The sequence below is a fragment of the Coregonus lavaretus genome (genome assembly GCF_964263955.1).
Source record: "Coregonus lavaretus genome assembly, chromosome: 19".
NCBI lineage: Eukaryota > Metazoa > Chordata > Actinopteri > Salmoniformes > Salmonidae > Coregonus > Coregonus lavaretus.
This window is the reverse complement of record NC_140006.1, coordinates 11786910-11813157: the sequence shown is the minus strand read 5'-3', so window position 1 is coordinate 11813157 and position 26248 is coordinate 11786910. Positions and strand designations below refer to the sequence as shown.

The 26248-nt window shown below is 43.9% G+C and overlaps 1 protein-coding gene across 1 annotated transcript in view; it reads left to right on the top strand.

Annotated features, from left to right (window-relative positions):
* The window catches only part of LOC311146941 (receptor-type tyrosine-protein phosphatase S-like), a gene marked incomplete at both ends in the record, with an annotated part of 55272 nt that extends 33465 nt beyond the window's left edge, over window positions 1-21807 (top strand). Inside the window, 24 exons of the mRNA XM_084183556.1 lie at window positions 1084-1404; window positions 1502-1695; window positions 2017-2043; window positions 2347-2464; window positions 2647-3288; window positions 4570-4664; window positions 4830-5083; window positions 5199-5286; window positions 5442-5657; window positions 9269-9426; window positions 9945-9956; window positions 10212-10324; window positions 12931-13028; window positions 13309-13444; window positions 14376-14551; window positions 15804-15923; window positions 17819-17973; window positions 18184-18469; window positions 18704-18882; window positions 19113-19239; window positions 20011-20136; window positions 20937-21091; window positions 21252-21387; window positions 21739-21807. Coding sequence (XP_084039682.1) covers window positions 1084-1404; window positions 1502-1695; window positions 2017-2043; window positions 2347-2464; window positions 2647-3288; window positions 4570-4664; window positions 4830-5083; window positions 5199-5286; window positions 5442-5657; window positions 9269-9426; window positions 9945-9956; window positions 10212-10324; window positions 12931-13028; window positions 13309-13444; window positions 14376-14551; window positions 15804-15923; window positions 17819-17973; window positions 18184-18469; window positions 18704-18882; window positions 19113-19239; window positions 20011-20136; window positions 20937-21091; window positions 21252-21387; window positions 21739-21807 — 4001 coding nt within the window. The remainder of the gene's footprint in view (window positions 1-1083; window positions 1405-1501; window positions 1696-2016; window positions 2044-2346; window positions 2465-2646; window positions 3289-4569; window positions 4665-4829; window positions 5084-5198; window positions 5287-5441; window positions 5658-9268; window positions 9427-9944; window positions 9957-10211; window positions 10325-12930; window positions 13029-13308; window positions 13445-14375; window positions 14552-15803; window positions 15924-17818; window positions 17974-18183; window positions 18470-18703; window positions 18883-19112; window positions 19240-20010; window positions 20137-20936; window positions 21092-21251; window positions 21388-21738) is intronic.
* Window positions 21808-26248: the final 4441 nt, after the last annotated feature.

Below are 26248 nucleotides of genomic sequence, written 5' to 3'. Positions count from 1 at the left end.
CTACAAACGGAGGTTAGACACTTGGGTGGCTGTTGAGGAGACAGCAGGCTGATGAGTGACTGAATGCATTTCATTTCATGGAGCAGAATACATTTCACAGTTACCTTAGCACAGTTAGCGTGCTACCGTTAGGCTTTGGTGCATATCGTGATTGTTCCCCCAGGTTACTGGTACTAAGACTGTGCAGCTCAAGTGTCAGACTCACATATCCATCAATATCCAAAATACTCCAGTCTCATGCACACCTATACCTCTGCACCTTTATTTTGTCAATGTTTTGGTTCCATGTGGTAAGAAGGTCCTGTGTGCTATGAGTCGGAGAGACAGGTAAGTATCTCAAACAGTGCCTGTTTATCTCTTATCCTTACTGTTCTTCTGTCCCTCTGTCATGTGCCTTTTCTCTTGTTCTATCTCCTAGTTCCTCTGAAGTTGCATGAGGTCAACGTTCATGTTTTAATGAGCTTGGATCCCAGGAAAACACTGAATTTCTCATTTGGGTCCCAGGCTGAAAAGGTTTAAGACCTCCTGATCTACAGTATAGCTCTGTCCTTATCGAGCCAAGCTAAGCTAAGCAGGGCTGTGTATCTCAGCCTGTAGGTGAAGTCTTAAGTGTCCTCTTCCTAGTTGTAAATCACTGCGCTGCCATTGGTCAGAGCAGACAAGTGAAAGCCAATTATCCGGTATCAGCTGCACATCCTCCTGGGCGGTAATTAAGTTGTCCACTCTGCATGAATACCCCCTGCCTTCTCCTTTATCTTATTACCTAGCTAACATTATTAATTTCTTTCTTCCTCCATAATGGCTTTATCTTCTGTGTTGGAGCCTTTGTTTCTCTGTTTAGCTGAGTCATGTTTGTTTGTCTTTAGAGTCCTTCTCTTTTAATTTTGTATTATTTTAGTTTAGTTTAGTTTTCCTTTGTTTAGTTTCATTTCCTTTTTCCACCTTTTTCTTATATCCTTGTTTTGCTTGGGTTTTTCAAGCTCTCTCTGCCACTGTCTCTTTGCTCTCCCTTTCTCTTTCTTCGCTGCGTTCCTTACTCCCCTGCCCCTGCAAATTTCCTCTTCCTGCCCCTCGTCCAATCAGAGCCATCGGCTGCACCCCTAGGTGTGTCCTGTGACAGCCCCAGCTCCACCTCCCTGAGGGTAAGTTGGAAACCACCACCCACTGAGACCCAAAATGGCGTACTGACTGGTTATGAGCTGCGCTACCAGCAAGTGGTGTCTGGGGCCAGGGTCGAAGGTCAGGGTCCGGAGGTGAAGGGGCCTCCCATCCCCCCAGAGCAGGGGCAAGTGGTGTTGGAGGGGCTAGAAAAGTGGACCTGGTACCGCGTTATCCTGGCAGCCTTCACTACCGAGGGGTCCGGACCGGAGAGCCCGGCGCTGCTCTGCCGCACGGACGATGACGGTGAGTGTGTGGGTGTATATGTGTGTGTATACATTGATCAACTGATCAATGAACTGATAGAGTAATTATATGTTGTGTGTATGTGTGTGTTCCTCAGTTCCGGGTGCGGCCCCTCGGCAGGTGGAGGTCCAGCCCTTCAACTCCACGGCCCTCAGGGTCACCTGGCGATCTGTGTTGGCAAGGCAACGTCAAGGCCAGATCCGTGGTTACCAGGTGCACTATGCTCACGTGGAGAGCGGCTCATCTCGCAGTCTTCCCCGGATCAAAGACCTGCTATTGGACGACAGCCAGGTGATGTCATCACTAATCTTACTATTCTTACTTCCATTTTTCTTTCAAATATTTAATCGGAGTATCTTCGCAACAGTGAAGTACACACTTAAAACATAACATACACCTTTGCCAGCTATCACACCTCTGCAGATCATGGCAGGTTTCTACCGCTAAAGTGAAGCAAATCATTTGTCTTACATTTATCTCACTTTTAGTCTTTGTAGTACGCATCACTTCCCCCTACGCTCTAATCTCCTCTCTTGACTCATTCACTCCTTTCTCTCTCCTCCCTCTCTTTCTCTCCCCTCCGCTCCCCTCTGGGTCTTCCCGTGGGATCAGTTTGTGGAGGATGACTCTACTGAATACGTGAGTATGGCTCATTCTGTCAGTATTAAACTGAACCTACATTACAGTAGTTATGTTGTATGTTGCATAACGTAGTTATGAAATCCTCATTAGGAGATATCTTCTATCTGAGAGACAGTCAGTTTGTAACGTCTCTATGTGAAGTAATAGGACAGAGTAAGTTCATGCTTACTGATGTTTTAGTAGAGATAGGAGGAGAAAGGAGGGGGTAGGCAGGAAGGGAGAGGGGAGGGAAGGAGAGAGAGAGAGGTTTGATAGAGGTTTAGCTGAAAAAGGAGTGTGTGTGTGTGTGTTACCCTGTAGGAGATGATTGTGGGGGGTCTTAAGCCAGAGACCTCTTACTCTGTGTCTGTTGCGGCCTACACCACTAAAGGGGACGGAACACACAGTAAAGCCAGGGTGGTGCAGACACTGGGGATTGGTGAGCATCACACACACCCTCAAAAAGGATAAGATCACTAACAAATGCACACACCCATAATACACACACAATGCACACAGGCTACAATAGCATATTACACGTACTATACAGTATATTCATGTATTAAAAGTACAATGCATAGCTGACATGTTTGTGCCTCTCCTTCTTCCTCTTGTCTGCAGTGCCTGGTGCCCCCTCCCTGTCAGTCCGCCCAAGGTCTGAGTCCTCCATGGTGGTGAGATGGGGGCCCCCTTCAAGGGGGTCAGACTCAGATCCAGGGGCCAAAGGGTCTGAAATTCAGATCCAGGGTTACCGGCTACAGTTTGGGCTGAAGAATGCCACCATGGACACTATGGTGGAGTTTTCGGCCAGGGAGCGAACGTACACTCTCACAGACGTATTTCCAGGTTTGACCTATGTCGTTACTCTTTCTGCCAAAAGCCGGTCGGGGTACGGAGATGAGGCGCGGGAGGAACTCGAGATGCCTGAGTACCCACCCAGGGGGTACCCCCAAATCTTGGAATCCATTAATGCCACCTGCTGTTCACTCCAGTTCTCCTGGCTGCCCCCTGTGCCAAGGGAGCGAAACGGCGTGATCACTGAATACACAGTAGCTTACCGGGAAGCGGGGGGTCTTGACACTATGGGCATTGACCCTCTCGGCCCCCCTCGCCAGATCACGCTCCCAGCCAGTGAGTCCAGCTACACCATCCTGGGCCTGAACTACAGCACGGGGTATGAGGTGCAGATGAGTGCTCACACCAGCGTAGGTCCCGGCCCCTTCAGTCCCCCGCTGCTGTATCGCACACTGGCTTTCGAGACAGGTAGGGCTGGCCTGGGGCTTGTGCACAGGGCTCAGGAGAACCCCCCCTATTGACTCTAAGCACTGGTCTAGAGTCATATTTGTCTGCTTTAATCTGAACCTTGAATATCATAGTCCAAAATGCAAAGCTGACTCTGGGCCAGTTCTAAGGAGTGACTTTCATCCACAGAGTGGTTGAAAACTACAAAGTCCACTGGAAAATCCCAGTATCCTCCACACACCCACCACCTCCTCCCTCACCTACCCCTCACCTCCAAGGAAAACGGACTGAATGCCACAGGAATTAATGTATGGAGAACAATCTCACACACTCACAGGTAAAAGTCAGTAGAAAAGCCGGGCAGGATGTGAACTGTGAGGTAAGTGTTGAGTCTTGGCTCATTAGCTGAACGAGGCTTTAGTTTAGACACATGGTTGGTATCTAAAGGTAAGCTTTTACGTCAGACAATCCAGCACCTCCTTTTGGATTGACTTAACCTATTCCAACCTTTGTTGACATGTTGTCAGTGTGTTTTTTAACCCTAACACTCCCCAACAGGCACTAAACCCCTAAACACTAAACACACACATTCTTCAGTTCTGTTTCTCTCCCTCCACTCTTCACTCTGATCAATCAATCCACCTCTCCACCTCTTCCTCCTCCAAACCTTCATCTGTCGTTCCCACTAACACGAAGTCAGATCAGTCTAAAGACATGCTCCTACCCCATCACTCACCCAGACACCCACTTACAGGTCTACAGGGTGGAAGCGGAGGAGTGGAGAGGTTGATTGGCACAGTGCAGTCTAGATGACCCTGCCTTGACTGTGTCTACATGTATCTTACAGGAGAATTATGTATATCTAACCTCCCTTCATTCCCCTCACAGCGACCCCATTCCCCTTTGAGAAGATAGTTATTTGGCAGTTACATATTCTGTGTGTTCTGTTCTGGAAATCTACCGGAGCTAATTAGGCTAGAATGAGATAAAGTAGGATTAGGCAGATGATGTCATAGTAAAGAGGAAGTACAGTGCACACAGGAGCCAACAGTTCCTATCTCTTCTATCCTTCGATTCTATTCACTCTTATTTGGTACCCAGTGCCAATATATGTACTTCCTAAAGAATGTTGAGATGTATGACATCACCTTCATCTTATTTTAGGAATTTGGATCCTTTGTTATAGAACCTACTACAATGGGTTGGTAGCTTCTCCACAAAGGGTTAAGGACCGTTGAGACATGTGAATAGGGCGGTCTACACCTCAACTGATCATTTGTCTGTTCTCCATCTTCCAATCAGATGTCCCGAGGAACTTCTCAGTGAACCTGGCGACCAAGACGAGTGTTCTGCTGACCTGGGAGTTCCCTGACAGCCCCTACCCATACCACTTTACTGTGAGTGTGTGTGTATATATGTGTGTGTGTGTCCGTGTGTATGTGTGCGTAAACACAATTGTGCGTGCATGTGTGTGTATGCCACTACGTGTGTATATACCATATGTGCAGTATGATCTTAGCCGTAAAATACCCTCTCTTCCTCCCCTATCCTTTTCCTCCCAGGTGGAGTATAATCATCAGAAGATGGAGGTGGATGCCAGGCTGAGGAAAGCAGTGATCCCCAACCTGCAACCTGATACTGACTATGACTTCAAGATCACCTCCCCCGAGGGCAACATGGGCCGGCTGAGGCACCGCATCCTAGCCAAGACGTCTCCACTAATCGGCATTCGTCGTCCGGAGATAGACCACAGCCGTGACACGGAGACCACCATCACCATCATTCTGCCCTCACTGGAGAACCGCAGCCCTGTCAAGTAAGGCCTACCTAGAGGGTGGATTTCTACTGATTTTAATGGTTTTTAGAATTTGCCATGGAAACATTTCTATGATATTTTCTGATGTCCTGGGTGCTGGTTGTGTCTTCTCTAGGAATGTGTATGTGGTGGTAGTTCCTCTGAGGAGGGCGAGGGGGGTCATCAGGCATCTTAAGAACCCAGACGAGATGGACCTGGAGGAGGTGAGAGCTATGGCAACCCTTCTGGGAACACATGACATGACTGGTCCTCTCGCTGAGAACCTTTGCTCTTTTAGATTTTCTCATGTGGTTTCTTAATGTTAACATAAAAACGTATCAGTAACATCCATCTCTCTTTCTCTTTGTCTCCCTCCCAGTTGTTGGACATCAGTCAAAGACAGAGGGACTCTAGACAGCAAAAACAGGTGGACCTGCGTCGCGCCTACATCACTGCCCGCTTCACCCCTGCTACCCTGCCAGCCTTCTTTACTCTGGGGGACCAGCTGGACTACGGAGGCTTTGAGAATCGCGCTCTAGAACCGGGACAGGAGTACGTGTTCTTCATCTTGGCTGAACTCAATGGCACCACAGGGGTACGGGAAAATCCAATTATGATTTTTTGTTTGTTTTTGTGTGATTGCATATACAGTTGAAGTCGGAAGTTTACATACACTGAGGTTGGAGTCATTAAAACTCGTTTTTCAACCACTCCACAAATTTCTTGTTAACAAACTATAGTTTTGGCAAGTCGGTTAGGACATCTACTTTGTGCATGACACAAGTAATTTTTCCAACAATTGTTTACAGACAGATTATTTCACTTATAATTCACTGTATCACAATTCCAGTGGGTCAGAAGTTTACATACACTGTTGACTGTGCCTTTAAACAGCTTGGAACATTCCAGAAAATGATGTCATGGCTTTAGAAGCTTCTGATAGGCTAATTGACATCATTTGAGTCAATTGGAGGTGTACCTGTGGATGTATTTCAAGGCATACCTTCAATCTCAGTGCCTCTTTGCTTGACCTCATGGGGAAATCAAAAGAAATCGGCCAAGACCTCAGAAAAAAAATTATAGACTCCCACAAGTCTGGTTCATCTTTGGTAGCAATTTCCAAATGCCTGAAGGTACCATGTTCATCTGTACAAACAATAGTACGCAAGTATAAACACCATGGGACCACGCAGCCGTCATACCGCTCAGGAAGGAGGCGGTTTGCAACTGCACATGGGGACAAAGATCATACTTTTTGGAGAAATGTCCTCTGGTCTGATTAAACAAAAATAGAACTGTTTGGCCATAATGACCATTGTTATGTTTGGAGGAAAAAGGGGAAGGCTTGCAAGCCGAAGAACAGCATCCCAACTGTGAAGCACGGGGGTGGAAGCATCATGCTGTGGGGGTGCCTTGCTGCAGGAGGGACTGGTGCACTTCACAAAATAGATGGCATCATGAGGAATGAAAATTATGTGGATATATTGAAGCAACATCTCAAGACATCAGTCAGGAAGTTAAAGCTTGGTCGTAAATGGGTCTTCCAAATGGACAACGACCGCAAGCATACTTCCAAAGTTGTGGCAAAATGGCTTAAGGCCAACAAAGTCAAGGTATTGGATTGGCCATAACAAAGCCCTGACCTCAATCCTATAGAAAATGTGTGGGCAGAACTGAAAAAGCGTGTGCGAGCAAGGAGGCCTACAAACCTGACTCAGTTAAACCAGCTCTGTCAGGAGGAATGGGTCAAAATTCTCCCAATTTATTGTGGGAAGCTTGTGGAAGGCTACCCGAAACTGTCACGCCCTGGCTCTGGGGACTCTGAAATGTTGAGCCAGGGTGTGTAGTTTCTGTGTTATATTTTCTATGTTGATGTTCTAGATCGTTTAGATCTATGTTGGCCAGGGTGGTTCCCAATCAGAGGCAGCTGTATCTCGTTGTCTCTGATTGGGGACCATACTTAGGCAGCCTGTTTGGCACTAGTCGGTGTGGGATCTTGTTCCGTAAAGGTTTGTTTTGTGTAACCTAGGACTTCACGTATCGTTTGTTTGTTGTTTTGTGTCGTGTTAAGTACAGTGGGGGAAAAAAGTATTTAGTCAGCCACCAATTGTGCAAGTTCTCCCACTTAAAAAGATGAGAGAGGCCTGTAATTTTCATCATAGGTACACGTCAACTATGACAGAAAAAATGAGGAAAAAAAATCCAGAAAATCACATTGTAGGATTTTTAATGAATTTATTTGCAAATTATGGTGGAAAATAAGTATTTGGTCAATAACAAAAGTTTCTCAATACTTTGTTATATACCCTTTGTTGGCAATGACACAGGTCAAACGTTTTCTGTAAGTCTTCACAAGGTTTTCACACACTGTTGCTGGTATTTTGGCCCATTCCTCCATGCAGATCTCCTCTAGAGCAGTGATGTTTTGCGGCTGTCGCTGGGCAACACAGACTTTCAACTCCCTCCAAAGATTTTCTATGGGGTTGAGATCTGGAGACTGGCTAGGCCACTCCAGGACCTTGAAATGCTTCTTACGAAGCCACTCCTTCGTTGCCCGGGCAGTGTGTTTGGGATCATTGTCATGCTGAAAGACCCAGACACGTTTCATCTTCAATGCCCTTGCTGATGGAAGGAGGTTTTCACTCAAAATCTCACGATACATGGCCCCATTCATTCTTTCCTTTACACGGATCAGTCGTCCTGGTCCATTTGCAGAAAAACAGCCCCAAAGCATGATGTTTCCACCCCCATGCTTCACAGTAGGTATGGTGTTCTTTGGATGCAACTCAGCATTCTTTGTCCTCCAAACACGACGAGTTGAGTTTTTACCAAAAAGTAATATTTTGGTTTCATATGACATTCTCCCAATCCTCTTCTGGATCATCCAAATGCACTCTAGCAAACTTCAGACGGGCCTGGACATGTACTGGCTTAAGCAGGGGGACACGTCTGGCACTGCAGGATTTTAGTCCCTGGCGGCGTAGTGTGTTACTGATGGTAGGCTTTGTTACTTTGGTCCCAGCTCTCTGCAGGTCATTCACTAGGTCCCCCTGTGTGGTTCGGGATTTTTGCTCACCGTTCTTGTGATCATTTTGACCCCACGGGGTGAGATCTTGCGTGGAGCCCCAGATCGAGGGAGATTATCAGTGGTCTTGTATGTCTTCCATTTCCTAATAATTGCTCCCACAGTTGATTTCTTCAAACCAAGCTGCTTACCTATTGCAGATTCAGTCTTCCCAGCCTGGTGCAGGTCTACAATTTTGTTTCTGGTGTCCTTTGACAGCTCTTTGGTCTTGGCCATAGTGGAGTTTGGAGTGTGACTGTTTGAGGTTGTGGACAGGTGTCTTTTATACTGATAACAAGTTCAAACAGGTGCCATTAATACAGGTAACGAGTGGAGGACAGAGGAGCCTCTTAAAGAAGAAGTTACAGGTCTGTGAGAGCCAGAAATCTTGCTTGTTTGTAGGTGACCAAATACTTATTTTCCACCATAATTTGCAAATAAATTCATTAAAAATCCTACAATGTGATTTTCTGGATTTTTTTCTCTCAATTTGTCTGTCATAGTTGACGTGTACCTATGATGAAAATTACAGGCCTCTCTCATCTTTTTAAGTGGGAGAACTTGCACAATTGGTGGCTGACTAAATACTTTTTTTCCCCACTGTACATATTAAAATGTACGCTTATCACGCTGCGCCTTGGTCCGTATCTTCTGTTAACGATCGTGACAGAAACGTTTGACCCAAGTTAAACAATTTAAAAGCAATGCTACCAAATACTAATTGAGTGTATGTAAACGTCTGACCCACTGGGAATGTGATGAAAGAAATAAAAGCTGAAATAAATCATTCTCTCTACTATTATTCTGACATTTCACATTCTTAAAATAAAGTGGTGATCCTTACTGACCTAAGACAGGGAATTTTTACTAGGATTAAATGTCAGGAATTGTGAAAAACTGAGTTTAAATGTATTTGGCTAACGTGTATGTAAACTTCCAACTTCAACTGTATGTATTGTAGGAAGTCATGTCTTCTCCCTCATTCTCAAAAGACAAGCTACTTTGGCATGGCCATGAACAACACTGCTAAGACAATAAAAAGATATATCACTCTACAAATGGAGAATGAAAAGGCAATAATATGAATTACCCCTAGTGTGATATGTATTCCTTACTCAATGTGCTCTGTTTGTGTATTGTAGAAGATGTACGGGGCCAGCCCCTACACAGACCCAGTGATAGCCCCCGACTCAGACCCCCAGCCCCTGGACGCGGGGGACGGTTTGATCTGGGTGGTGGGACCTGTCCTGGCCGTGGTCTTCATCATCTGCATCGTCATCGCCATCCTGCTCTACAAGAAGTGAGTGAGACCCGGGGAGGGACTGGCACGGAAGTTACCCTGGGATTGTATATCTAACAAATATAACACAGTAAAATCAGCTTGCATGCTTTGCTATAACCAGCAAACATAATAATATGCTATTAGTAGCTCAAATTCTAACACGCTATACCTAGCTAACATGCTAACACCCTATAACTAGTTAGCTAACATCTTAAGATGCTATAACTAGCTAACATGCTAACACCCTATAACTAGATAGCTAACATCTTAACATGCTATAACTAGCTAACATGCTAACACATACAGTATGGTTCTATCTCATTACAACCATTGAAATGTGTCTATTAAAGCTTACATAGTATACTGTCATATTAACAGGCAAAGATACAATAGCCAGGATTGTAAGGGCAGCTAGCCTGACCCAGCCAAAGAGATGTGTCATCCTTAGTAACCCAGCCATCAAGCTTTTGAATACAAATGTATCACATTCCTCTTTTCATTATTCACTCCCTCGCTCGCTCCTGTTTCGGAAGCAGCAAGCCAGACAGGTGAGTGTCGGCCGTACTAAATATTTTGATCTCTAAGGACAAATTATACAGTGTCAATTCAAATGCCTAACTCACAGTGCCACAATTTATAGTAATAATGCAGTCTAAAGTATTTTGAACTTGTGTTCATTGAGACAATATATTGTGATGAATACTGTTAGACAGTCATGACCTCTAACGTCTCTACTCTCTCTGGTGTGTCTCTTGTCCGGTGTGTGTGTCCTGTTGTGTTCCGTCTCCCTGGTCCCTGAGCAGTAAGAGGAAGGACTCTGAGCCAGGCACCAAGAGCCTTCTGGGTAACGCTGAGATGATGGCCCACCACCCCACAGACCCCGTCGAGATGAGACGCATCAACTTCCAGACCCCTGGTATTGTGCACAGACACACGCATGCACACAATCACACACACATTTTTCGATAGCACATTCTTTCTTGATAAAATAAAGAAAAGTTGCTGAATTTATATGGTGGGAGGAACTGCAATAAAGAACAAAGTGAATTTCAAGTGTAGAAAGTTACCACAGCAAACACACCAGGGTCAGGTTTTATAACCCTCTGAAGCTTCTGCCAGGGTTCCATTTCCTTCTGAGATCAAAATGGCTGTCCTCCAGGTTAGTACAGTTAAGATGAGTCATCGTCCATGAGTCATACCTGTGCAACGGGCGGCACGGCACTCTGCCCAAACACTGTAACCGTCTCAGTGTCTGCCTGCCCGCCCACTGTCCACCTGGCAGGCGCTAGATAGCCATGCCAGAGAGGACAGAGGTGTCAACTCTGTCAGAACTGAAAAATACTTACATGACCTATTTGTTCTTGAAAACATTAAAGGTGAGAGTTAAAGTTACATTTAGCTAATATAATTATATTTCTGTCTAGAAAGCGTGGTACAGTTCTTCCGCTCTTCCTAGCGTGGCCAGACAAAGCAGACCCACTCCGCCTCCACACACTCTGTGATTCCCACCTCCAACTGCTCTGGTGTTAAATCCCACGGCTACGCCTCTGCCACTTCCTGTTACCCTCAGTATTATGAGAAACTGCTTCCCCCTCACAGAAGGAACTTAGATGAAAATGAGGAGGATGTTATTATGTAAAATATACAGTATATTGTATAATTAGGTTATTTGTGGCAATATTAACATTATTCATGCAGCACAGGTGTTGTTCAATGTATTCATCCGTTTGATATTTGCTTTAACAGATTGTTTTCTTACAATTTGGCCTATATTTTACAAAACTGCTCATGGTGCGTTAAGAAGATGTGTTCAGAAGTCTATAAAATGAATTCTAGTTTCTGGCATAAAATGGATTATGATGATATTTAATTATATTTTATAGCACTCTCCCCTACATCTGACAGTGCTTTACATTGTATGGGAGTAACACTCGTCCTCCACACCATTACCACCCACTGTGTGTGTGGAGATGCTCAGAGTGCTGTTCGGCCTAATTAACACTCTGTCTTTTTTTGTTTTTCTCTGAGTCATCGCTCGCACTCCTAATCGCTCAGAAAAGTCATTTCCATATCAAAGGAAAACTATTCCAAACCAACCGAATCGCAGACTTTGTATCTTTTAAGTGGATTAATATTGATTCTCTGTTGTGGTATTCGTGTAATATGCTTTTTTTAAACTCTGTAATTGTATTTTGCCATCTAACAAAGAACCCGTAATTAATCTTGTGCAATGACAGAGAGGTGTGTGTAGGTGTACTCTATGCGGTCTTGTCACTGGCGGATTTACCATTAGGCAGAAGAGGCAATTGCTTCAGGCCTCACATCATCAAGGGGTCTCATTTTCTTGAGGCATAATAATAAAACATTTAAAAATCCCCATCAAAATCTGTCTGTTTAAGATAGAGATATCTGTTTTTTTGCATGGGCTGCATCTTAATCCAGGTGGCCGAGCTATAGCGGTGTTTGTCAGACCAGGAGAAAATCGATATTCTCACAAAAACATCTGTAGGGTCCGAACGGTTTGGGATACACACTAATATGAACCCTCTATGGAAAGATGAGACTCTCACGAACACGATGGTGTTCTCTGTTTTGCTCTACCACCGTCGTCTGAAGGTAACCAGGTACTGGGCCAACAAATGAATGTGAAGGGAATAGGGCATTTCCATGTAAAAGGTATACCGGTAATTCCACTGTAATTCAATATTATTATTTTTTTTTGCTTTGTATGAATCCGTTTTTCAATGCGTTTCTATGGGCTAATGGCAGTAAGGCAAAATTCAATGTTTCATCCAATATTTTTTTTTTTTATATATACAGGGGTCCTAAAATTCTAAATCAAATAGCTAAATGATCCTTGGTATGACGATGTTAAAACAATTCCATATGTTAGCTTAGTAGAAACCCAGCCCCCTTAGACTCTAGGGGGATGCAATACGCATTTCTTTAGTAAAAAGACAGGTGCTGCTGAAAATACTGCCATTGTTGTCGAGGCAGAGGCAGAGGACATGTATATGTAGCCCATGTATTATGGCATGTCATACTCTTTTTGTCCAGACAGCATCAGATACATGTGCTACATATAGTAAGACAGAGGGGTGCTGTTTCGCTAGCTCAGATGCTTTCTCCGGTGAGATAGTTTCAGCCACTTGCTAATTCAAGGAAGTTGGTGGGTGCACAGTGCACTGTTCGGATGCTGGAATTATTTTGGATGAACGTCCAAAGGTAATCAACTTTTTTAAGTGATTTTTTTAAAACAATCAGATGAAAACATCATGACTGGTTGAGTTCATGGCACATTAAAAGGTAATAAATTTTTACAGTTAAATGACATGTCTTTACTATAAGGGGGAGGGGGGGGGGCTTTAGACTGGCCTCTAATGCCTAGGCAGGATTGAGCTTAACTCGGTCTTGAGTCGCACTCACAAACTGGGTTCGAAACCCACTTAGTCACACAGAGAGCCTTCATAATGACCCTTGACCTCTGACCTCCTACCTTTAACCCTTGTCCCTGTCCTGCAGGTATGATGAGCCACCCTCCCATCCCCATCACAGAGCTGGCTGAACACACAGATCTGCTCAAGGCCAACGACAACCTGCGTCTGTCTCAGGAGTACGAGGTGAGAGATGCAGTATGGAGGAACAGATGAACATCACTCTTACATACAATACTATACAGTACCTAGGGATAGGGTTATTCCTCAAAGTGTACCAGTTGCCCCTTGCAAACTAAGATAGTATCCTATCCAATACTCCTTGATCTTCATCAAAACCTTTTTATAAATTCTACTTAATGCTCTCAATTAGATTTTAGGTGCCATTATCTATAAATTAGGAGAAAACATTGCAACTGATGTGGAAATCCTATAACTCTTTATCTCTGTTTCCTGGTCTCTCCAGTCCATTGACCCTGGTCAGCAGTTTACCTGGGAGCACTCCAACCTGGAGGTGAACAAGCCCAAGAACCGCTATGCTAACGTAATCGCCTACGACCACACCCGTGTCATCCTCGCTCCCATAGAGGGTTCAAGTCCAGGTACATTCAGGGGTGTCATGCACCCCAAAAATCTGAGGGGGCACAATGTACGTGAGGATGGCTGTGGGGGGGGGGGGTCTGGATTGGGTCTCCCGTCCATAAATTTGAGAAATTTGCATTTTTCAAACACCCGAAACAGCCTTTTCCTGCAATCTAGAGCCATAATCATTACGCTTCATTCTATATAAAAAAATATGTTCATTTTCCTGCATAGCTAAGCATACCTCTTGAGCTGTCTTTTTAAACTAAATATGCTTCTCTGCATCTCTGCTAAAATCTGGGTAAAGGATTGAAAGGAATTGATCTAAAGGAATGTCTTATTTGGTACATTTAGTAATTGCTTGCTTTTCTAAAGTCTACCAACCTTACCAGCAGGCATGCCAGCTAAGATAGTTAGACAAGCTAGCTACTCTAACTTGATTGATAGCCTGAAATGGCTTCTTGGTAGCTAGTTATGAGGTTGGGAGATTGGGAACCTATCTGGGCTAACTAAAGCCAACTTCATAAAATTGCTAGGTGGCTAGTAGTATTACAGAGAAACAACTACAAAAAATGTAACTAAAAAATTCTAAAATGATAATAAAAATATAAATGTAAAAAAGAAATAACAGGACAAATCTGATGGGGCACGACGCCTCTGGATACGGTGTACAGCTGATGAGACGTTGGCCTCACTCATAAGACATGAAATCATTGTAAATTATGAATAACATGCCTGATATTGTTTGATAGACTAAAATCAGATTGATACATCGACATACCCAGATACGGACAGATCTAGATACATGCGTAGTCCCAGAAACATGCATATACCCACATACATGCATATACCCAGAAAAAGCATAGTCCTTGACTAAAAGGAATGTCAATTGAAGTGAATAGGAATCTCAACAACTCTCCTATCTTCCTCATTCTCCCGCTCCATATCCAGGCATCCTGGGTAGTGACTACATCAATGCTAACTACATCGACGGCTACAGGAAGCAGAATGCCTACATTGCCACACAGGGCCCGCTGGCGGAGACGTTCGGGGACTTCTGGAGGATGGTGTGGGAACAGAGAGCAGCCTCCGTGGTCATGATGACACGCCTGGAGGAGAAGTCACGGGTTAGAGGAGGAGGGACAGGGCAACACTCATCCACTCACTGTTATTATCTACTGTAGGGCAACACTCATCCACTCACCGTTATTATCTACTGTAGGGCAACACTCATCCACTCACCGTTATTATCTACTGTAGGGCAACACTCATCCACTCACCGTTATTATCTACTGTAGGGCAACACTCATCCACTCACCGTTATTATCTACTGTAGGGCAACACTCATCCACTCACCGTTATTATCTACTGTAGGGCAACACTCATCCACTCACCGTTATTATCTACTGTAGGGCAACACTCATCCACTCACCGTTATTATCTACTGTAGGGCAACACTCATCCACTCACCGTTATTATCTACTGTAGGGCAACACTCATCCACTCACCGTTATTATCTACTGTAGGGCAACACTCATCCACTCACCGTTATTATCTACTGTAGGGCAACACTCATCCACTCACTATTATCATTTATACTCTTAGAAAATAAGGGTTCTTTGTTTTTCCCCATAGGAGAACCCTTTTTGGTTCCAGGTAGAACCCTTTGTGGGTGAAAAAAGGTTTTACTTAGAATATTTTAGTGGTGAAAGGGTTCCACGTAGAACCTTGCATTAGTGAAAGGGTCCCCACTTGACACCAAAAATAGTTATTTTCAGAGGGTTCTCCTATGGGGACAATTGAAGAACCCTTTATGGTTCCAGGTAGCACCTTCTTTTCAAAGAGTTTACTGTAGGGTAACACTCAGTCACTGTGAATGGGACTAGGGCTCTGTCATTCACTGTAATGTGCAGTCATCCATTCATGTCATCCACTATTGAAGGGCACTGTCATTCACTACTGTAGCTCAGAAGGGCTCTGTCATCCACTGTAGGGCACTATTGTCATCCACTCAGTGTCATCCAATACTGTAAGTCACTGAAGGCTATTGGGAGCTGTCATCCACTATAGGGCACTTTTTAGGGCACAGTCATGAGTCATCTGCTGAGGATGAAAGGGTACTGTCATCAGCTGTAATCTGCTGCCATCCATTGAAAGGCACTGACAGTCATCTTAGCATCAGAGCCACATTTAGATATCTAAGTAGGTCAAGACAATTAGGCTAAAGGATTAGTCTCTTTTGATTATCTGAAGATGTTTTTAATGACAATGGCGATGATGATGACGTTGAAGATGATGACGAAGATGAGCTTCTGCTGCTGAGGATGAGATTACTGACAATGATTATTTTGATAACAATGGTGATTCTTCCTTGTGTAGGTAAAGTGTGACCAGTACTGGCCGACCCGTGGTTCAGAGACCTATGGGATGATCCAGGTCACCCTATTGGACACTATGGAACTAGCCACCTTCTGTGTACGCACCTTCTCCCTGCACAAGGTCAGTACACACACACATGCATGCACGTACGCGCACAAGCACTCATGCACGCACCCACACACACATACACCCATGTTAGGTTCTTCTATCCTCGTGGGGACCTAAAATTAATTTCCATTCAAATCCTATTTTCCATAACCCTAACTCTAACCCTAAACCTAACTCCTAACCCTAACCCTAACCCTAACCACAACCCTAACTGTAACCCTAACCCCTAAGCTTAATGTAGCCTTTGTCCTTATGGGGATGTGGGTAAGAGGGATAATTGTCCCCAAGAGGGATAATTTTCCTTGTTTTACTATCCTTGTGGGGACTTTTGCGGATTTTAGGTTCCCACAAGGATAGAAGAACTAACCTCCCCCACACACACACACATACACACACAAACTCCACCTCACCTTTTTTATCTTCTCCTACTCCCCCCTTTCTATTCTTCTGTTCATCTTGGTAAATCCATCATAATTTGCTCTTGATTCATTTACTGTCATGCCCCATGACACTTCTACACTCTCAGTCAGCTAATGAACCAGAAACAATTTGAAGAGATTTGAATTTAAATCTCAACTGTCACCCTGTGAGGAAACAGCAGGGAGCAAAGGGAAAGGTGATTATACTGTAGTTAATGGAGCATTAGTTCTATCCAGTCAGCAAGTCAGCCAGAGCATGTGATGATGCACTGTTACAGAGAGAATATCACTGTTAGAATCACACTACTTCCTGAATATTGTACTAATCTAGGATCTAGAGCCCTACCAGGCAGTGTCCCAAACACACAGAAACTAGGCCAGCTGACTTTTAAGTCCTTTAAAGTACATTAATATATCAGTCATGAATATAGAGGACATACAGTGCATTCGGAAAGTATTCAGACCCCTTGACTTTTTCCACATTTTGTTACGTTACAGCCTTATTCTAAAATTGATTAAATTGTTTGTTTTTTACTCATCAATCTACACACAATACCCCATAATGACAAAGCAAAAACAGGTTTTTAGAAATTTTTGCAAATGTATTAAAGATAAAAAAACGGAAATATCATATTTACATAAGTATTCAGACCCTTTACTCAGTACTTTGTTGAAGCACCTTTGGCAGCGATTACAGCATAGTCTTCTTGGGTATGACGCTACAAGCTTGGCACACCTGTATTTGGGGAGTTTCTCCCATTCTTATCTGCAGATCCTCTCTGTCAGGTTGGAAGGGGAGCGTTGCTGCACAGCTATTATCAGGTCGCTCCAGAGATGTTTGATCGGGTTCAAGTCTGGGCTCTGGCTGGGCCACTTAAGGACATCAGAGACTTGTCCCGAAGCCACTCCTGCGTTGTCTTGGCTGTGTGCTTAGGGTTGTTGTCCTGTTGAAAGGTGAACCTTCACCCCAGTCTGAGGTCCTGAGCGCTCTGGAGCAGGTTTTCATCAAGGATCGATCCTGACTAGTCTCCTAGTCCCTGCCGCTGAAAAACATCCCTACAGCATGATGCTGCCACCACCATGCTTTACTGAGTAAAGGGTCTGAATATTTATGTAAATGTGATATTTCCGATTTCCGTTTTTTATCTTTAATACATTTGCAAAAATTTCTAAAAACCTGTTTTTGCTTTGTCATTATGGGGTATTGTGTGTAGATTGATGAGGGAAAAAAACAATTTAATCAATTTTAGAATAAGGCTGTAACGCAACAAAATGTGGAAAAAGGGAAGGGGTCTGAATACTGTCCGAATGCACTGTATGTCAATTCATATGTTATGCAATGTTTGGAAAAAGAGTAATTATCAAATACATGTGGAGAACACAGATGCTTTTGTTTGGTTTCTGAAAGTACCCCTCTCTCCCTTCTGCTGTGTCTCGTACAGTAGTAATGGTGATGGGACTAATAATGCTCTCCTCTCCTTCCCTCAGAGTGGTAGTAGTGAAAGGAGAGAGGTGCGTCAGTTCCAGTTCACTGCCTGGCCGGACCACGGAGTACCAGAGTACCCCACCCCGTTCCTGGCCTTCCTACGCAGGGTTAAAGCCTGCAACCCCCCTGACGCAGGTCCTGTCATCGCACACTGCAGGTACGAGGACACACATTCACACAAGCACATATATACCCACACACACATATACCACACACCTGCGGCACACACGCACACACACACCCTGGATCCAGTCACCCATACATGACAGGCTGTCCTGAAGAATGACCACTGACAGCTCAGTAGGTATTTGTTTACATTCATATAACCCCCCCCGTCTCTCTCTCTCTATCTATCTCTCTCTCTCAGTGCGGGGGTGGGCCGCACCGGCTGCTTCATCGTGATCGACGCCATGCTGGAGAGAATCAGACACGAGCGCACGGCCGACGTCTACGGTCACGTGACCCTGATGAGGTCACAGCGGAACTACATGGTGCAGACGGAGGACCAGTACGGCTTCATCCACGAGGCGCTGCTGGAAGCAGTGGCTTGTGGGAACACAGAGGTGGCAGCCAGAAGCCTGTTCTCCTACATGCAGAAGCTGGGCCAGGTGGAGAATGGAGAGCATGTCACCGGCATGGAGCTGGAGTTCAAGGTAAACATATAAAGACAGTGGATTCTGTAGCATAGAAATATAGTGGATAGAATAGAGACATGTAGAAATATAGTTGAAATACAGAGATATGCCAGTCAGAAATAGGTTCACAATCAGAAACACTTGGGAATTTGGAATTAGAATTTTGGTGTAGGACAACGCTTCAAAAAGCAATCCTCTCTGTATCTCTCCCTCTCCTTCCTCTCTCTCTCTATTTTCCCCTCTCTCCTCCAGCGTCTGGCCAACACCAAAGCCCACACGTCTCGGTTCGTCAGTGCCAACCTGCCGTGTAACAAGTTCAAGAACCGCCTGGTCAACATCATGCCCTACGAGACCACCCGTGTCTGTCTGCAGCCAATCAGAGGCCTGGAGGGCTCAGACTACATCAACGCCAGCTACATCGATGGATACAGGTATGACTCAACCATAGAAATATAAATAGTAGAATGGACATCCCAATTCAAGACAATGTTACATTATTAAATTGCTATTGCATAGATATAAAACCCTAGGAATTCAAGTTCGAATCTGTGCCACAAACTGTCCACCATCTTGCCTGGGACCAGGTCTGATAAGCTATGTTAAACTTGCTAGTTTTATCTTTATGGTCTATTAACTAAGGTTTGTGTCTGTGTGTGTATAGGCAGCAGAGAGGTTACATCGCCACCCAGGGTCCACTGGCTGAGACCACAGAAGACTTCTGGAGGATGCTGTGGGAACACAACTCTACCATCGTCGTCATGCTCACTAAACTGAGAGAGATGGGACGGGTAAGGTTACACACACTCATGCTTGTGTATACACACACATACTGTACACACACATACTGTATACACACATACTGTATACACACACATACTGTACACACACATACTGTATACACACATACTGTATACACACACATACTGTACACACACATACTGTATACACACATACTGTATACACACACATACTGTACACACACATACTGTATACACACACATACTGTATACACACACATACTGTACACACACATACTGTATACACACATACTGTATACACACACATACTGTACACACACATACTGTATACACACACATACTGTACACACACATACTGTACACACACATACTGTACACACACATACTGTATACACACATACTGTATACACACACATACTGTACACACACATACTGTACACACACATACTGTACACACACATACTGTATACACACACATACTGTACACACACATACTGTATACACACACATACTGTATACACACATACTGTATACACACACATACTGTACACACACATACTGTACACACACATACTGTATACACACACATACTGTACACACACATACTGTACACACACATACTGTACACACACATACTGTATACACACATACTGTATACACACACATACTGTATACACACACATACTGTACACACACATACTGTATACACACACATACTGTATACACACATATGCACGCAAGCACCCACTCTTTCACACACACACACATGCTATATCTCTGTTCCTGTGTGTGTCCCTACAGGAGAAGTGCCATCAGTACTGGCCTGCGGAGCGGTCAGCCAGATACCAGTACTTTGTAGTGGATCCCATGGCTGAATACAACATGCCCCAGTACATCCTCAGAGAGTTCAAAGTCACTGACGCAAGGGTGAGTGTGTGTGTGTGTGTGAGAGTCTGTGTGTGTGTCTGTGTGTGAGTGTGTTTATGTGTGTGCAACATTTCCACAATACTGTCTATCCTCAATGACACATGACTATTCATTCTTGTGTGTGTGTTGTAAATTTTACTGCAAATGACTTATCCCTTTTGTATGGTATTTTATATTGTAATCGGTCACCAAGGCATCAGTGTCCCTGACCTCTCCCCCCTATCCTCCATCTATCAGTTGAGTGTGTGAGGGCCCTGGCAGCTAGCATGTTCAATCGACCCACCGTAGATTACTCTAGTCAACCCTGTCCTCTCCTAACGCCCTGAACGTGTGTGTGTGTGTGTGTGTGTGTGTGTGTGTGTGTGTGTGTGTGTGTGTGTGTGCGCGCATGCTTGCATTCGTGTGTGTGTGTTAGCCGTAGATAAGCCTGTCCTGACGGCCCATTAACAGATGTTGTATTGATCTCTGTTAAAGTGGAGTCAAGTTGTCTGAGCAGAGAAAATATGTAATTGGCTACAGACAGACAGGCTCCAGAGCCAGGCAGACAGGATTCATACACACATAGATCAGACGGAGAGAAGATGAGAGGGTAGGTGCTCAGAAACCAGAACCAGACCTGCAACCTTACTATAAAACAGAACTCTGTCTGAATAGATAGGAGAATAGTTTGATTGGTAAAAGCAGTAGGAGGGAAATCTTGCTTTCACTTTTCCAATCACATACAGAGCAGTGTTTACCAGTAGCAGTAAGGAGGAAGGAAGGGTGTATGTCACTTCTTCTTCCTTCCGCACTCCCATCAGGATGGCCAATCACGGACAGTTCGTCAGTTCCAGTTCACTGATTGGCCAGAGCAGGGAGTTCCGAAATCTGGAGAGGGCTTCATCGACTTCATTGGCCAGGTGCACAAAACCAAGGAGCAGTTTGGTCAGGACGGCCCAATCAGTGTCCACTGCAGGTAAGAGTCATTGCCATAGCTATAGGTTTTGATGAACAATGCATTCCCCTCATAGACTTCATACACCTCTTATTCCCCATTACTGCTGTATATTAATCTAGCCGGCATATTGTTAAGGTCATAGCGGGTATGTGTTTGACCCGTGTGTGTGTGTGTGCAGTGCGGGTGTAGGGCGTACTGGAGTCTTCATCACGCTGAGCATTGTTCTGGAGAGGATGCGCTACGAGGGAGCTGTGGACATCTTCCAGACAGTTAAGATGCTGAGGACACAACGCCCTGCCATGGTGCAGACAGAGGTAGGCTTCACAGACACAACGCCCTGCCATGGTGCAGACAGAGGTAGGCTTCACAGACACAACGCCCTGCCATGGTGCAGACAGAGGTAGGCTTCACAGACACAACGCCCTGCCATGGTGCAGACAGAGGTAGGCTTCACAGACACACCGATGACCTCTCCAATAATAAAATGGTCTGCTGAGAAATGGACAGATATTGCTAGATGTTGACAAGAGAGGGAATTTTCATCTGTGTTTTCTTTCATTCATTCATTGAAATAGCAGACCACCTCATTAGCCACACATGTCCACGTCAGTTATCAATATACCACACTAGACACAAATCAATCTATATTCTTTCTTCTTGTTCAGGATGAGTACCAGTTCTCCTACCAGGCTGCCCTGGAGTACCTGGGGAGTTTTGACCACTATGCAACCTAAGAGAGGAGAGGAACTGTCATTCCTCTATCCTTCTGCTCAGATAGAGGTCCACAGAGAAATAAGAAACAATGAACGAGAGAAGCAGGCTGGAAAACGACAAAACAATTAACCTTATATCCCACCGGAGGGACGACACTACTAACAAGGAGTAATTATACAAGAACAACAACAGCAACAAACAAAACAACAACAACAACAACAACTAGATGAATGTCAAAGAAAACCTGCACACTCAGGAAAGACCTGGAAAGGGTGTGTTGGGAGTCGGAGACAGACTATTACATGTGTAATCCTGCATATTCTTCTTACCTCAGTGTTCAAAATGTGGAGGACTTATAATACCTGTGTGTGTTGTGGTCAGCTATTTCAAAAACGAAACCAATGAAAAACAAAACAGCTTCAGAAACAGGAGTTATGATATATATGTATAAAAAATACAAGGACACAAAAAGCCTGGTTATCTGCTGCACCCTAAATGGGCTTTCTATGTTATTATCTTTCTATCTATGGGTTAAGTGTACGAGGGATGAAAGTGCAAAGATGAACATTTCCATGTGTCTGTCGTTCTGCATTCTGGTGTCTGTTGCTGCCAGAGCTAGTCCTGGCCTAACCTGAGCACAGTTTTAGACAGAGGACTTAACATAGCCCTAGACATCAAAGTAGGACTAGAGGGACGGTTTGAGCTACATGTCTGTGATTGGACGCCAGACTCTCCTACCCACAGTGCCAAGAGAAACCACGCTGTTCCTGGGCAGATGGAAAGTTAACTTTGACCTCTAATGAGAAGGAGGAATAGTGCCCTACTACCTGTATGTCCAGCATACAATACATGAGCGGTAAACTCCAGGCAGAGGTTGCCCTTAGGCACAGATCTAGAATCAGTTTACCATCCTTAAATCGTAACCTAAACCATTTGGGGGAAAAAGCTCAACTGACCTTGATCAGTGTCTGGGGGCAACTTCACCCTACTCCAAGCGGGGATCAATATTATTACAAGTCAGTTCAGTCATCCATGCTTGCTATGTGCTGACATCATATTTCATAACCTAATGACAGTCAAGGTTAAACACAGTTTAGGCAATTCCATTTCAATCCCAGCCAGTCATTTCAGGAGATTCCATGTATGAATTGAATATTGTCTATATTTTTCTTGGAGGACCATTTCGATGAATGAACAGAATTTCAAATAATTGTCTTTTTTTGGGGTACATTTCCACATTCTGCAGAAGTAATTGTAATGATCCTATTCATTGTGGTTCCATGTCTTTGCCTTATGTTTCACCATGTTGGTTCTCTGCTGCTTATACTGTATCCCATGTACCTGAGCTAAGCATTGAGTGTCATAATATAGCTTACACCTATTTGAATTCTGGCACTATATATTGGAATGGTCCTGATGGCTCAGTGGGTTGGAGCCTGGTTCAGACAGCACTAAGGTTGTGGGTTAAATTCCTGCTTGGGCTACATATACAGCACTGAATATGTGTGTTAACCGTGAGTTGCTTTGGATGAAATGAGTTTTGCTTGTTAAACAATGTAAATCCCAATGGGTCGAGAGTAGAACAAAGAGGTTTGAACTCAAACTCAACCCACTCTCTCCCTTCCTCCGCTCACAGTGACTCATTTCGGCTTCTCTCAAGGTCTCTCTGCTCGTAGTCGTACTGTGCAGAACAACCAACGACGCAACCAGATGCTTTCCCTCAAGTCCACTCCAACATCCCCCACAAGCCCTTGAGATATTGTCCTCTCCTCTTATTGATTTGATGTCCTATAATCTGCTGCCTCAGATACGTTGTGATTGTAGAGCACAGTATGGTTTATCGTACATGAACTTGAACTGTACATACCGTCTGACGTATAGAGCTCTTCATAGTCCAGTACATAGGCCTGAGCATAAGGCATGCATACAGTACAACACTCATTATTATTAGTATAAAAAAATAGCCTTATTGTTATTGTTGACTTTGTCAAGTATTTATTTGATATGATTTTTTACATATTTATTATCATTCTATTTTGTTACTGTTATTATGACTTGATTTTTTACTATTGGTTTATTTGTTTATTTATAGTTTTATTTGGGAAAATAACCGAATATAACCAATGAGATGTTGTTTACTTGGCAAGCCAATTTTACTGTATGATATCGTCAATGTTTTTTTAATTGTGTAGAGTGCTATTTGATACTGATGTCCTCACAGATAGATACTTAGAGCCAGACCTAGTTTCAGTTCAGTGCCCCCCCATTATCATAGCTAAAGTGGTACTATCCAATCGCCAATATGGTGGCATAGATAGGGAGTTTAAATGGTCGAGGAAAGTACAGTAGTTGGTGAAAGTCTATGCTACACTGTATTCAGTGAACAGTTACATTTTTGTGTGCTACTATAGATAGATGGAGAGTATATGGTAGCATTTTATTTTGGGACAAATGGTGGGGAAAGTATTTAACAATTAAATTATCCTGATATGGTCCAAAAGTTTATCTGGTGTGACTTAAAATTTTAATTGTTAAAATATAAATATACCTGAAATGAAAGACCCACAGACTAAACATGTGACATCAAGTGAGGGCCAGTTTCTATGGCATCACATGTATCCTGTTACCTGGTAACTGTTATTTTCTTTAAACCCTGGTTGTAGATAGTATTGTATGTTGACTTTGTATTAAAAGCAGGATGATTGGAGATACAGCATAATGAGTCATTTGGTTCCTCTGTCATTGTATGTGATTGTCTGACAACTGGCTGTGAATTATGCACTGTTAAAGTATAGGACTGAAACACAGCAGAAACAAGGGAGGAAGCCTTTGTCATGAGATACATTTCAAGAAGGAAGCTGTTTAGTGTATGTATCACCTTTCTCCACTAGGTGGTGTCCAGCTACCTACAGTGGGGAAAAAAGTATTTAGTCAGCCACCAATTGTGCAAGTTCTCCCACTTAAAAAGATGAGAGAGGCCTGTAATTTTCATCATAGGTACACGTCAACTATGACAGACAAAATGAGGAAAAAAAATCAAGAAAATCACATTGTAGGATTTTTAATGAATTTATTTGCAAATTATGGTGGAAAATAAGTATTTGGTCAATAACAAAAGTTTTTCAATACTTTGTTATATACCCTTTGTTGGCAATGACACAGGTCAAACATTTTCTGTAAGTCTTCACAAGGTTTTCACACACTGTTGCTGGTATTTTGGCCCATTCCTCCATGCAGATCTCCTCTAGAGCAGTGATGTTTTGGGGCTGTCGCTGGGCAACACAGACTTTCAACTCCCTCCAAAGATTTTCTATGGTGTTGAGATCTGGAGACTGGCTAGGCCACTCCAGGACCTTGAAATGCTTCTTACGAAGCCACTCCTTCGTTGCCCGGGCGGTGTGTTTGGGATCATTGTCATGCTGAAAGACCCAGCCACGTTTCATCTTCAATGCCCTTGCTGATGGAAGGAGGTTTTCACTCAAAATCTCACGATACATGGCCCCATTCATTCTTTCCTTTACACGGATCAGTCGTCCTGGTCCCTTTGCAGAAAAACATCCCCAAAGCATGATGTTTCCACCCCCATGCTTCACAGTAGGTATGGTGTTCTTTGGATGCAACTCAGCATTCTTTGTCCTCCAAACACGACGAGTTGAGTTTTTACCAAAAAGTTCTATTTTGGTTTCATCTGACCATATGACATTCTCCCAACCCTCTTCTGGATCATCCAAATGCACTCTAGCAAACTTCAGACGGGCCTGGACATGTACTGGCTTAAGCAGGGGGACACGTCTGGCACTGCAGGATTTGAGTCCCTGGCGGCGTAGTGTGTTACTGATGGTAGGCTTTGTTACTTTGGTCCCAGCTTTCTGCAGGTCATTCACTAGGTCCCCCCGTGTGGTTCTGGGATTTTTGCTCACCGTTCTTGTGATCATTTTGACCCCACGGGGTGAGATCTTGCGTGGAGCCCCAGATCGAGGGAGATTATCAGTGGTCCTGTATGTCTTCCATTTCCTAATAATTGCTCCCACAGTTGATTTCTTCAAACCAAGCTGCTTACCTATTGCAGATTCAGTCTTCCCAGCCTGGTGCAGGTCTACAATTTTGTTTCTGGTGTCCTTTGACAGCTCTTTGGTCTTGGCCATAGTGGAGTTTGGAGTGTGACTGTTTGAGGTTGTGGACAGGTGTCTTTTATACTGATAACAAGTTCAAACAGGTGCCATTAATACAGGTAACGAGTGGAGGACAGAGGAGCCTCTTAAAGAAGAAGTTACAGGTCTGTGAGAGCCAGAAATCTTGCGTGTTTGTAGGTGACCAAATACTTATTTTCCACCATAATTTGCAAATAAATTCATTAGAAATCCTACAATGTGATTTTCTGGAAAAAAAAATCTCAATTTGTCTGTCATAGTTGACGTGTACCTATGATGAAAATTACAGGCCTCTCTCATCTTTTTAAGT